The sequence below is a fragment of the Ascidiella aspersa genome, chromosome 4, assembly GCF_963924565.1.
Source record: "Ascidiella aspersa chromosome 4, kaAscAspe10.2, whole genome shotgun sequence".
Taxonomy (NCBI): Eukaryota; Metazoa; Chordata; class Ascidiacea; order Phlebobranchia; family Ascidiidae; genus Ascidiella; species Ascidiella aspersa.
The window spans coordinates 11790267-11804766 of record NC_139450.1 but is presented as its reverse complement, the minus strand read 5'-3'; the positions used below and the strand labels follow the sequence as shown (position 1 = coordinate 11804766).

Below are 14500 nucleotides of genomic sequence, written 5' to 3'. Positions count from 1 at the left end.
TCTCTAAAAAGTGATAAATAATTACTATCCGAGAGAACCAAGAATACCCTTGCTTTAGAATGAATTGTCTTCTTAGCATCCCGCCCGCACAACAGAACTTCAACGTAACAATGGACTCGGGCTGATTTACGCGTTAAATGACGACATGGAAGGAAGCGGGCATTTGTTCTGGGACGATGGAAATTCGATAGACACTTTCGAGAATGGAGTGTACACAATGGTCACTTTTACTGGCACGAAGGTGAAAGACACAGTTAAATCATTTACCTAACTTTAAGATACAGAGTGGGCCATAGTAGGCTTACAGTTATTCCACAGCGTTGGCTTGGAAAAAGAGGTAGCATTGAATGGTCACCACGCTCACCTGACCTGACACCAATGGATTTCTTTTTTGAGAGTGTTATAAAGAACGGGGTGTATGAGAAGAATCAAGAACCTCAGATCAATAAATTTACAGTAGACCCAAACCCTATTTTTATAACTGTAAACCTACTTTTGGCCCACACTGTACATACGTTTTTGTTTGAAAGTTGTGCGATTTATAAATTAATTTCATTTTGTTCATAGTGTGAACAATGCATTATTTTTCAAGAGAAATATCGATTTTGACTTAGTGCACCGATCAGGCCAGATCTTTTTCTATAAGGTCATTTCAATTCGTAGGTCAGCAACTCTTTCTGGTCGCTGACTAAATGGATCTATTATTATATAAGCGGCCATATTAATTTGCCTTATTTTTGGATCAACTTACAAGCGATGACATGCTCGATGTTAAACATAAAGGCATTGGGGACCGCAGGCCTGTATACGCGGATGATTTTTGAATCAATCCAACCTAGCTGTTATGTAAAGAAATATAAAAGTGTAATTCACAACGCTGCACTATATATTTATCCATGTGGCATCACGTCTTTATATTCAAGTGCTTTTTTTACCAGGAATCTATCACCAGTAGCGTCCAACACAACGGATACGAGGACGGGCGCAGCATGGTGTTTGACCACGTCATTGTAATGGGAGTAGACAGCGACCAAGTGGCAAGGGTGCTGGTGAACAGGGTGTCGCATAGCGATTTCACCTTCGACCCGTCGACTAAGGTTTCAGTCTTTATAGCTTTTATCATTTACCTAGCAGAGTGCGCCCGAAATAACGAATAACAGGTCTGTTATTTCTGACCACTGTACTCTGTTGTGAAATGTGTATTAACTCATATTTATGCCAAAAATTTACAACTTAGATGCGTTTATGGTAAACCATTCTGTCTAACCTGCTATAACCGCGGTGCTCTCCTTCGTATATTTAGGTTTCCGTTGGCCACCTATTTTTAATTTATTAAAACTGCATTCTGTTTTACCGTTCAAGACCCTTAGGATTTCTGGAATGAGTCTTCCACTTACTGAGGTTTGGCAAATTACGTGGGACACAAACGAATATATTGGAAGGTAAGTGATCGGTGCATTTCCCTTAATAATGCTTACTTTATGTTTCAATACCCTGTGGTTGAACATTGACTACCTAATTAAGGAAAAATTTGGCATGAAATCCTTCAACAAGAATATGGCATCGACTGTGTTTGTAATATTATTTTGTTAATAAAGTAATATAAAAAAAAATTGGTTCCATAAACGTTTTAAGGTGATATAAAACTGCTCAATAGAATATACAATTTTGCTACGCTAGTCCATTTTTGGTATAGTTAGCAAAGAAATGCCAAAATTATACAGTCACCTTTAAATATATGATCACACCGAAAAAACATGATATTCGTTAATGTGCTTGATGGATAGATTTAAACTAGTTAGATCCCAGTACACTAGATGTAGATAACCCCCAACTAAATGCAGAAGGCTCTGTATAGCATAAATTGTTTTAAAGATGAAAAAATAACTTTTTTGTTGTTTTTAATCTGTCGGGAAAAAACGTTACCTGCTTCAGGAAAACATGACATCTTTTCTTTCAAACGTACACGCCTTTTAAACATGCTTAGAAAACAGGCCGACGATGTTAAACGTTTTGTATTGTAGGCACGACTGCCACCCAGGGTTGTCGGCTTCCCAAAGCACTTGTGAAGCACGAGGCTGTATGTGGGTTTCGGCCGGAGTCGAAGGCGTACCATGGTGCTTTTTTCCTGAAAACTACGGCACCTATAAGAAGGACAGTGCACCAGAAGCCACAGAAAATGGTAAAGTTTATTGTTGGCAATTGCTATTATATACAACCTCTTAATAATAATGGAATACCGTGTTTCCTCTTTAGGCTAGCTAAAACCAGCAAAAACGACTACAACAGGGACACTTAGCTAACTGCCATAATCCGTATCCGGACATCTTATGTGCAGAATAACGACCTCAACAAATATGTAGTTTACTGAAAATTATTAACTTTTTTGCGGTAAGGTTAGGTGACATTTTCAAGAAACTAAAAAAGAGACATTAGTCTACTAAGCGCTAGCAGAAACAAATTGGCAGAATAATAAATGTATTATGCTTCCAAAACATTGCTTTCGCATTCTCTTTAAAAAAGTTCACTGAATTACGGGTACCAAAAAAAAATATGTACTTTCGTATCTCAAAACCGTAAATCTCGTTGAGTAGCATTGGTCGATGGCCTGCCTTGAAATTCGAGCCTAGGACCTCGACATTGATGTATGCTCAGTTGTAACAATAACACGAATCATTGGTTTGCACAACAAGGCACTGTAGCGCACAAGTAATATAATTGTTGTTACTCTCTTACAAACCAGTTGATTAATTAATAATGTTCTTGAATAATAGGACGACATAAGTGACAAGCTACAGTAGCCATATAAAAAAACTTTGTTGTTTTAGGGGAATTCGTTTTTCTTGAACGTCTAAATACGCCGACGTTCTACAGCGATCCGGTTCAACGTTTAAAGTTCGAAGTGGAAATGCACTCCGAGTATCAGCTTCGTATCAAGGTAAATGCCTACTTATGGAGTTCAAAGAAGGAGTAAACGATTTTCATTTGTAAGGGTTCGATTTACTCCACAAATGACGCAACTATAGTAATAAAAAAAAGTAACTTCAACTTTTGTAATAACGATAATCAACAGTAGGTTGTAAAAACACTAATTGTAAATATACACTACTATACGGTATATATTTGGGGTGTCAGTACACATTTAAGCTTAAATATTTCTTGGACTGTTTAATCTATTTAATTTAGATATCCGACCCGAATAGCGATAGATACGAAGTTCCGATGCCCATATCTGGAAAAAGAAACTCGCCAATCGACAACCCTATGTACGAAGTCATCTACCAGGACGAACCGTTCGGATTTAAAGTCGTTCGTCGTTCGTCGCGACAAGTCATGTAAGTTTTCTTAAAAGTTTAACTTTAAAAAGATATTTTGAAGTATAAATTTACAGTATTGATTTTACCTTCTATAGGAGTCGAGAACCTGTTTTTTGTTTCTAATCATCAACTTTAAAAATCTTGAATCAAGCAATCGAAATTAAAAGGGCACCTTAATAGAGGACCATTGTATATTCCTGTGTTTAGAATGGACACCTCGGTCGGCGCTCTAATATTTGAAGACCAGTACATCCAAATGACGACGAAGGCGGCAAGCACTTACCTGTATGGCCTGGGCGAGTTTGAGCACGCAAACTACGCCAACGACTTCTACTGGACTACACAGGCTCTCCACGCCAGAGACGAAGGAGTGAAGGTTAGCTTTTTCCGTCGCCTTTGATTTAGAGCCAAGCAAACAACAAGGTGTCGGGATAACGATGTTTGCCTTTACGAGCGCTAAACAACGTATTTGTTAATGTGTTGCTGTGTAAAGTTGCCATGATGTAGCGCTTTACTATAGTAACACATCAACGTCATTTTTGTTTGTTGATGTGGCTCAGATGTTTGATACCTTTTATCGTTAATAACGCGAAATGTATTTTGATTTCTGATAAAAGTACCACCTTTGTAAAGGTCAATGTGATCCCAATCGGCTATAACCTTCAGTAAAACATAGACCAGGTAACATGTGTACCACCATTACAAAGGTCAGTGTGATCCCAATCGGCTATAACCTTCAGTAAAACATAGACCGGGTAACATGTGTACCACCATTACAAAGGTCAATGTGATCCCAATCAGCTATAACCTTCAGTAAAACATAGACCGGGTAACATGTGTACCACCATTACAAAGGTCAGTGTGATTCCAATCGGCTATAACCTTCCGTAGAACATAGACCCGGTAACATGTCCTTGTTTAAATACCCCAGCAATTTGCCAACCTTTACGGCTACCATCCTTACCATATGACGATGGAAAATAACGGCGACGCTCACGGTGTTTTGCTTCTAACCAGCAACGCAATGGAAGTAGATCTGACTCCTATGCCCTCGATAACTTACAGGTGAATATATAAAACAAAAGTTTTTTTATGCGAATTTTTTTTTTTAAATTAAGCAAGCGTCATAAACAAAACATAGCATTTTAATGTCTCGCTGTGTCTCAGTAATCACGATAGGTGTCTTTTCCCATAAAGTTTTAAAGTAACATTTTAGTTATTTATAGGAAACTTTTGCTGTGATTAAAATTTTCATAGTGTTAATTTACGTGACCAATGGACTTGTGATAATTTTTAGGACCATCGGCGGTGTGTTGGACTTTTATATCTTCCTCGGTCCCACGCCAGAGCTTGTGACACAACAATACAGCCAGGCCATCGGTCTGCCCATGATGCCTCCGTATTGGTCGCTCGGTTTCCAATTGTGCAAGTACGGGTACGGCAGCTTGGAGGAAGTGCAGAAGGTCGTCGAGGGAATGAAAGAATACGATATTCCGTGGGTCTTCTTATTTCGTTTTTCTTGTTTGCCAAACGCGCGATAAAAGAGAATATCTGTTCATTGGTGTCGTCGAGATTTTTTTTATTTAATTAACTGAATTGGTTTAAATTTTGTATTATACCGTTCTTAGTTAAGTCCTGTGGAAATTGGTTGAGTGTAAGTTGCTATCTAGCTTTTCATGCTAATAATCTAAGCTTGGCCTGCACCATGGTTTCTATATACGGAATAATACCAGATAAATTGAAGGGCCAGTAAGTATGTCCTATCCTCGTAAAAAAGTCTTATCTATATAATCGCACATTGTTTCTCTAACCGTCTTTGCAAAGTATTACAACGTTTTTAATTGGCTGTAGGTTGGATGTCCAATACGGCGACATCGATTACATGGAGCGTCAGTTAGACTTCACAGTTGATCCAGTTAGGTACGCTGGACTAGCTGAATACGTTGACAAGATGAGAGACGAGTACAAGATGAGATACGTCATTATCTTGGTGAGTTGCAGGTCTTGTGTACATTTAAACCAAACAGATTGCTGTAACAACACTTTAATGGTAATTTAACGCAATTTATGATGGTAGTTATAAATTAAAACCTGTCAAACGGCAGCAGAGGTTATTTAAAAGGATGTAACAAACAATCGTGGAGGCTGTTTGAAAAATATCGCAAAAACGAGCAACGTTGTTTTTAATTAACTAAAATCGACATAACTTGGATGTCTTATGAAACACATATCGAAGTAATGTTGACTGATTGCCAAAATACCACACAATACTCTTGTGTTCACCACCACACCGTGTACACTGGTTCATATTTTACTTACCGATTGAAATAAATCTGATAGGCCTTGGCGAATATATTGTAAATGTCTTTCCTATAAGGATCCTGCGATCAGCGCCAACGAAACGATGGAATATCCCGCTTACACTGACGGAGTTACAGCTGATGTATTCATTCGTGATTCCAACGGCAAAATACTCTACGGAATTGTCTGGCCCGACGTGCCAGGAACCCTCTACAACGAATCAACTTTGGTAATCTTGTTTTGTGTTAATAGGATGCTGACTTCTTCGGGTATGAAATTATCAGCCACATAAATGTCTTAGTAAAAACTGTACAAAAGTGAGAAATGTGCTTGAAAGATTAATAGATTATAACATTTTTGCAATATTATTTCGTTTTTCTAATCACCAAAATTTAATTTACGAGTTCAGTATTTGTGTGCAAACTATATATTGATCACAAACAACCCGACAAAAATAACGAAACCAAAACTTTACATCGGAAAACTGTGAACAAAAAAACACTCAAATCTCAACAGGAAATTCGTGCGCACGTGGCTTTTTGGACCCGGGAGCAATCTTGAGTTTTAAAGTCCATGAAAGCTCGCCAATTATGAAACAATGAAATGCCAAAAGAGAAAAATTAAAAAAAAGTGTATTTTCTGAACAATTTTAACGAATTCATAAAAATTTGATTCCTTGCCAAATTTACCATTGCAATGTTGTCAGGAATATATCTATTCTGTTGAAAATTTATCTTAACGATGGTCCTTTAAAAGTTGTAGTTTTGGCGTCTCATAAAGACATAAACAATAGCAAAGTGGTAATAATACTATCGGCAGCGCATGTCTAGTGCAAAATACTTATATAACCAAAAAATCACAAACAACCCGAGAAAAATAACGAAACCAAGCCTTTACATTGGACGAGCTAAAAACAAACAAAAAAACTTCAATCTCAACAGGAAACTCGTGCGCACGTGGCTTTTCCGGACTTCTTGAAGCCGGAGACTCATCAGTGGTGGAGCGACGAGATTTGGCGATTCCACCAGGAGCAGCTGAAGTTTGACGGCTTGTGGATCGACATGAACGAGCCTACCAGCTTTGAACTGAGGGGCGAGGACGTGTGCCCCAATGGCAACAAATATGATTACCCACCGTACATGCCGCGTAAGTAAGATGTTTGGTTACGGTTTTGCGAGTAATCGTTTTGGCCCGGGAATTTGTGCTTGAGCGTTAAGCTAGAAATGCAATTGAAACCTGTGTGTTTTGTTCTGCCATATTTTTTTTTAACCTCCGGCTAAAAGGACGGTATTTAACCCTTATCAGCTCAAATCATCAAATCAAAAACAATCTGCAGCTATTTCATTTAAACATTTCTATTCTCGAAACACCAAGCTATTGACCATATTGGAAATATGCACGATAAGTATTTAATAAAATAACTTTAGGCCTACTCGCTTTACAACAATTTTAGTGCTTTAAATTAACGTTATATACAAAATACATTTTAAACAACGACATCAAATGAACTGTTTAGCTCATTTTAAACGAAATGCATTTATAATAATACGTTTTTTTACTGAAGTTGTGGCACCACATTTTTGCCGTTAACCAGCAATAAAATAAATGCAGTAATTTTATATTTGTCCGAAATTGTTTCTGACTTTTATTCGACAGGCGTCATTGGCGATACGCTGTACGACAAGTCGATTTGCATGTCGGCCAAGCAATATAGCGCCAAAACAACCAATTCCGACGAGTTACGTTACAACGTTCACAGCTTGTACGGATGGTCGCAAGCCGAACCCACAATGGCGTCAGTAAAGATTTAATACTAAACTGCTTATGTTTTTCTTACAAAGTTGCACCTAAACAATCTTACCTGAATTATAACGTTACACCAAAACATACTGACGATTCAAAATGTTTAAAGAGAAGCTAAAATAGTTTTATCATAACCGTTAGTTTCAGGTTTGTAACAGTAATGAAAATCGTGTCTATGCAACATAATTAAGAGAAATCATCAAGTGGTTGACATAAAAATTACTCTCAACGAATCAATGTGCTTAAAATTAGATTTGTTTATTCTTTAAGACTTGCAACAAACCTTTCATAGACAGTTCTGACACTGTTGCGTTGAGGCATCTATAGTTCTTAAATCTCGCAATGTAATTTCAACAGTATACGTAAATAAAGGTGTAATTTCTTTCCAGTGCTTGTCGCCACACAACTGGCAAGAGGTGCTACGTCATCAGTCGTTCCACCTATCCAGGTGCTGGTAAATACGCAGGCCACTGGTTAGGCGACAACACAAGCAAGTGGCCGCATCTTCGGGCATCCATTATCGGAATGTTCGAGTTCAGTCTGTTTGGATTTCCCTATGTAAGTTAAGGCCGTAACGCAGCACATTCATTTATCAATTTACGCTAGTAACGGAAGAAAACGGTATTAGACAACATTTTCTTTTTAATTTTTTATATTTAATTTTGTTTTTATTTTATAGTTCCCAATATTCATATTATAATTACTAGTAAAATACAACTGACTTCTTTAATCGAAGCTTATAATTTAGGTTTGGAATTTAAGACTTAATTGATCGTTTTGACTGAGAGAAACCGGGATATTTATCCAATTTTCTTTGCATGTGCGTAAAACTGTTGTTATTTTGACATTTGATGTTTGCAGAGCGGTGCCGATATTTGTGGTTTCTTCGAAGACGCGCAAGAAGAAATGTGTCTTCGTTGGAGCCAACTAGGAGCGTTTTATCCTTTCAGCCGCAATCACGCAATGCTTAACACCAGAGTATGTATCGAACCACACTCGATATTTTATTGTTCCTTAATTGTTTTTCATTTGGAAACGTTTATGCTTCCCTTATTTTCAGAGGGGTAAAAATGCCGATTTTATAAGCTTCAAGAAAAAAAAATACGCTTTATAGCCAGCTATGGTTTGAGATTTATTATAAGTTCAAACATGTTTTGCTTCGCAGAGGCAAGATCCAGCCGCCTGGGGTCCTGAGTTTGCGGCCTCAGTGCGCAAAGTTTTGTTGACGCGTTACACCCTGTTGCCCTATCTCTATACCCTGTTCTACCATTCACACACCAAGGGATCTACCGTGGTGCGCCCCCTACTGCACGAGTAAGTTTAAAAAAGAAAATTTTTAAGTATTGATTTGTCGTAAATAATAGCTTAAACTTACTGCAAAACCAGCTATGTTTGGGCATCTATTCATTAGGTTTACCGATGATATGAATACATGGAATATGGACAATCAGATGCTCTGGGGTCCAGCTTTACTGATCAGTCCGGTTTTGGAAGCTGGAAAGACTGAGGTCGATGCATACTTTCCAAACGCTCGTTGGTTCGACTATTACAGGTGTGATCTCACGCCATTTTAGTCAAGGCCTTGAAAAGCATTTTCTGTTTTCGATATCCTTTAGTTGGTAAAAAAAATATTCTTAACTCATCTATCGCTGGTAATCGTGGAAATTATGGTTATATATAAACTAGTTGCTGCTTTCAGGAAGGTTTTTTCACGCGCTTTAGAAACTTTTTTTGAAAAAGCTTTTTATTAAAAAATATTCTCGTTAAAAACCTTGTTTTTTACAGTGGAATGGAGGTACCAGTGCGGGGAAGCATGTATACTTTAGCTGCACCGAAAGATCATATCAATCTTCATGTTCGTGGTGGTTACATCGTTCCAACCCAGGAGCCCGCCAACACAACCTACTTCAGGTAGTTTCACAGTACACTTTTTTTAATAAACGCGGCTTAGTGTTTGAATAGTGGCTTCTGTTTAGGTACTTTTCCTTGGTTTGAACATCACGTTAAACTCTTTTAATAACTTTAAAAATTTATATTCCACTACATTGTAAATGAGCAAAAACAGAACAAGTGATTCATTTGTACCAATACATATAAGCGAGTATTGATCATAGTAAATAACATGATAATGATTTTGTAGTATACTAATCTTAGACTTTGTACAATGTACATACATTCACATCAGAGTTAGATCAATTGTTATTTGTAATTGTAATTGATGTAAAAGTACAGGTTTTAGTGCAATTTAATTGAGGCATTTTCATTCTGTTTTATTCTAATTGTAATCGTAATTTGCTAAAATTTTGGCTTTAATACATTAATATTGAGAAAATTAAAGCTTTAATGCCGAAATTTGTAATTGCTGTAATTGATTACAGTTTTTAATGTAACTGTTATTGTAATGTAGTTGAAACATTTCAAGGAGTAATTGTAATTGTGATTGAACTGAATTAATGAAATTGATACAACTCTTCACATTGCAAAAATTACTTTCGTTTGTCTGTTTTAGCCGACAAAACGCATTCGGTCTGATAGTTGCTTTAGACGACGATTACAAAGCAACATCTGGCGACCTGTACTGGGACGATGGGGACTCGATTGGTTCAATCACTGACAAACAATACACGATGAACACCTTCACATCAGAAGGGGTAAGACTTTTACGTTTTGGTGCCCCTTGTTTTTTATTTATCTAGTCTTTCATTATCAATTAAATACAATGTACAATTGTATGTTATATAAACTTTGTGTATAAAATTTGTGTCATTTTTCGCTGTAATGTAAAAGTGCAGAAATATTTATATCAATGGCATGTTTGAACATGTTTATTTTTGTTAATATAAAAAAAAATAAAAAAATACGTTTAACGTGGAATGCTAAAATTCGTTTTTTTGTTTTTTATAGAAAATATAAACTTTCTCGAACTTATAAGGTATTCATTTTTAATAATAATATATGTTTGGTGTAAACACTGTGTAGATTACAAATGTCATTTCTATTTTGATTGCTTCCGCAGAACGTCTTGGAGAACCGAATTACTAACGACGGATATTCCGAGTCCAATTCGATGGTGTTGGAAACGGTTACCATATTTGGTCTGCGGGATGTCGTTACTGCCGTTTACAACGAAATGACACCCCTAGATTCCAGCATGTTCAGTCAAGACGCGGCAACAAATACGGTGAGAATATGGAACAGGCAGTTTGTACCAAAGAAAACCTAAAAAGAAACTTTAAGCAAACTTTTACATGCATATCGCCCATTACTGTATCTTTTTTTTTCTTGAAAAAATTAAACAAAAAGAGCCTTCTTCCCTAAAATAGGATTCAATTTTTTTTAGCTGACGGTGACTGGTCTTCACTTTCGCCTCAACACCGAATTCATGTTACGTTGGGAACTGAACAACGAATGGTCTCGCTTCGATTGCATGCCCGACCTTAACAAAGGTGAAAGTTTATTTTCTTGCAAAGAAAGTGGAAGTTACCCTAAAGATAAAAATAAAATAAAGAAAAGTTAAAAAAAAAACTAGAAAAGCTACGGCCCAGTCGTTAGAGCATATATTGCCATACTTCAGAAGACAGACACAAGCTGCCAAACTATAGTTTAAACAGGTATTAAATCGATTGGTATAACTTATCGGTATTGTTTTGGCACTCTCGCCGCTTTTTGCACTTTTATTTTTAAAGGAAGAAAGTATGGAAGGTCGATTTATGTTTTGTTTTTAAAATAATTATCCGTACATGGCGGAAACGTATTTAATTAGGACACAACTACCTGGTCGAACAACGAACTTTTCAACGCACTATTATCAGAAAAAAATATGTCAATATTTTTTTTCCCTAATTAACCTTGGACCTTTCACAGACGCCGACTTGCTGGTGCGCTCCACTTGCGAGTCCCGTGGTTGCGTGTGGCAGGATACCCACACACCAGGCGTGCCTCGGTGCTTCCACAATGTGGACGACCTGCACGGATACCATGTGTCCGGTGAATCAGGAACATCGAGTGGTGGAGGTTCCGTCGATTCGTAAGTGCTTGCATTTGTCGGCAATAAGCCAACTTGTTTGTTTGGAAACCAGTTCGTCCCTTCATCCCCCGCAAAGTAGTATTTTTTCCAACATTCGGTAACATTTTCCCAACTTTGAATTGATCTAAAGCATTTTTGGTTAACGAAATGAGAGTCTTGGGCTGGTAAAATGGTTGAACTTGATCAGTATATTCATGTTTCTAATTCCTTAAGAGTTGGCGACAAGTCACTAAAATGTGGCGAAATATGTAGAATTCCTTTCATGAATTTCGTCGTTGGGTGTAGGCTATAGTGGTTATATCACACTCCTAAAACATTTACGATCAAAAAACAAAAAGAAAAAATCATTTCACAAACAACGTCCAAAACAGCTCCAAAGATCACGGCAGATTAGTTTACAACTAAATTTAAAATTCGACTTAAGAGCTGCTGGTAAATGTATTAACCACACATCCCACAACCTACTTGCTACGAAATCTCAAAGAAGGCTGCATCTGCGAAATCTTAAGTTATACTCGTATTTGTTCCTTTTATCTCATAGTTATGTCATTTTTCCAGGTACACCTTACACCGGAAAAACACGCCCACCTTGTATGGCGACGACATTGCGGAAATAAAGCTTGACGTCGAATATCAAACTGACAACAGACTGCATTTTAAGGTTTTTGATTTAACAAAACTATTCAGAAACAGACAACGTGATACTGAAATTATAGTGAAATAAATATGTGACCTTTCGCAATACATGCTATATGCGAAGTATACCGCTTAATTATTAAAAAATGTCGCGTTGTCCACGGTCCTGTAATAAGTGTGTTCAGGACACCCGGTTTGATTTGTTTTAGACGCTTGTAGTGCTCAAGGGCTTTGAAGCTTCTGTGTTAGAACATGTGTTAGAAATGCAACGCTTCAAGCGAGCTGTGTTATATTTTCAATATATATCAATAGCATTATATTTTACCTTGATCAATGGGATAACCTCACCCCTTCTTTAGGATGTACATATTGTTTACTCTAAACAAATTGTGACATGTTAGCAAAGGTATTGTGTGTCAGATTTTATTTATATTTGGATTGTTTTTTGTTAACGACGTAGCGTCAAACCCTTCCTACTTCAGTTGGCGTTTTACGGTTAATTTACGCTGAAACTCTGTCGCGTTCATTCAAAAAAAAATACTTGTGCTGCGTCGTCGGATATAAACAACCATGAATTACATACCGCCCCAATGCTACTACCGTATGCGTGTTCCTGGTTCAATGCTTTTACGCTCTTCGTTTGCAAGCAGATTTGTATTGAACAGATTTCTGATCCAAATAACAATCGTTACGAAGTGCCGGAGATGGCGTTACAACTAGACCCAACCGTATCTTCTGACTCTTCCGCCGCCAAATACCAAGTGGAAGTTATCGATGATCCCTTTTCCATCAAAGTAACTCACAAAGGTGGCGATGTTGTGTAAGTCGGGCTTGCATGTTTTACCAACACCGATATCATATGATTGATGGTTATTGAATAGTTATAAGCGACAGACAAAGTTAACAACTTGTGATACCTATATAACTCCAATGCTTACATGATTGGGAAGTAAAACTGCAATTGGATATGCGGTAGAGAACAGTGCTGGACTAATTTTTTATATCGCTATTCACAAAGTTTAACTGCCTTGTAAAAAAAAGCCATTTTAATAGATTTACTCCAAATATTAGGGCATTCTACTTGAAACCAGTACTGCTCACAAAGCACTATTGTGGGGTGTGTATGTGATGTTCTTTTGTTAAATGATATTGCTGGTTGGACTTAACATCTTCTAACACAGTGCTTTTCAACCTTTACAATTTCCATCGGCAATTTTTTATTTCGGAAAATTGCCATCCGCACGAAACAAGCTCAGTAAGTTTGCAACCTTTAGTTGTATTTGTGAAATAACAAAGAAAGGGTGTTTGTCTATTAAAACCGTGACCTTAACCGATATAAAATAGATGGCTTAAGCTGCAATGAACCACTGATATACACTATTACTGTACCTGTAACGCATAAGTAGGCGCACCAGCTTATTTGATTACTGTATTACACATAATAAAAAATAATAATATGCACCATTTTCATCCGCACATTCATCCGCACGACGTTTGTCATTCGCATTACAATTTTTTTCATCCGCACAAGTGCGTACCATCCCACGGGTTGAAAAGCACTGTTCTAACATATAACATTTGGTTAAGTTCTTATTCTACATCACAAATATATTTGTACTTTAAGGAAAGTGAGCTAAAAGCGAATTATTTGACATGTTTTTAGTTTCGACTCTTCCGTGAGCGCGTTTTCATTTGCCGACCAGTTCCTGCAGATATCCACCAGCCTACCCTCGCTTAACGTATACGGGTTTGGAGAGCATAACCACAGGAGATACAGGTTGGATTTTATTATAGTTTATCCTGTGCCAGATAATTTAGCGTTTTCACTTTTTGTTGGTTAGTTTTTAGTTGGTTACTTCACTGTTGCTGCTAGAAATACTTCAATCGTTGAAAAGCATTACTTTAATCGCCAATGTAGGCCTTTACACAAATGTGAAGTTGCCTGTTTTGGTAAACGTGATACAACTTTTTTTGGCATCTTCAAAAGGGTTTTAACACTTCCGATTGATTGTTGTGTCCGAAAAAGTTTTTATCAAAGGGTTAATTTGGCAGTTACACCTAAACCGATGTGGTTTCCGGCAACTACTTTTCATCGCTGTCAAATTGAACAATACAAGAAATTGTCGTTTGTTAAGACTTATTTGTTTATACGTCCTTTCGATAAAGACACGACCTTAATTGGCGTCGATGGGCGATTTTCACACGCGACGTGGCTCCAGTGGACGACTGGAACTTGTACGGACACCACACCTTTTACATGGCGATGGAATCCAGCAACGATGGAAAATCGTATGGCGTTTATCTTCACAACTCGAACGCGATGGGTAAATAGCACCTTTGTTAATATGTATAATTCACAGCCCTAATATTTTTTTTTGATATTTCTAAACACCGATGATTGTATATGATTAAAAGA

The 14500-nt window shown here is 37.2% G+C and overlaps 1 protein-coding gene across 1 annotated transcript in view; it reads left to right on the top strand.

The window, feature by feature from the left end:
• LOC146147876 (sucrase-isomaltase, intestinal-like) overlaps positions 1-14500 on the top strand; it is a 31605-nt gene that overhangs the window by 9015 nt on the left and 8090 nt on the right. Inside the window, exons 19-44 of the mRNA XM_083387953.1 lie at positions 77-241; positions 939-1097; positions 1363-1442; positions 2025-2182; positions 2829-2938; positions 3187-3335; positions 3525-3693; positions 4249-4382; positions 4615-4812; positions 5169-5307; positions 5695-5847; positions 6560-6764; positions 7275-7413; positions 7811-7979; positions 8283-8399; positions 8587-8735; positions 8833-8973; positions 9207-9332; positions 9931-10072; positions 10438-10602; positions 10762-10867; positions 11286-11448; positions 12007-12109; positions 12750-12904; positions 13748-13861; positions 14251-14408. Of these exons, the coding sequence (XP_083244079.1) occupies positions 77-241; positions 939-1097; positions 1363-1442; positions 2025-2182; positions 2829-2938; positions 3187-3335; positions 3525-3693; positions 4249-4382; positions 4615-4812; positions 5169-5307; positions 5695-5847; positions 6560-6764; positions 7275-7413; positions 7811-7979; positions 8283-8399; positions 8587-8735; positions 8833-8973; positions 9207-9332; positions 9931-10072; positions 10438-10602; positions 10762-10867; positions 11286-11448; positions 12007-12109; positions 12750-12904; positions 13748-13861; positions 14251-14408 (3766 nt within the window). The remainder of the gene's footprint in view (positions 1-76; positions 242-938; positions 1098-1362; positions 1443-2024; positions 2183-2828; positions 2939-3186; positions 3336-3524; positions 3694-4248; positions 4383-4614; positions 4813-5168; positions 5308-5694; positions 5848-6559; positions 6765-7274; positions 7414-7810; positions 7980-8282; positions 8400-8586; positions 8736-8832; positions 8974-9206; positions 9333-9930; positions 10073-10437; positions 10603-10761; positions 10868-11285; positions 11449-12006; positions 12110-12749; positions 12905-13747; positions 13862-14250; positions 14409-14500) is intronic.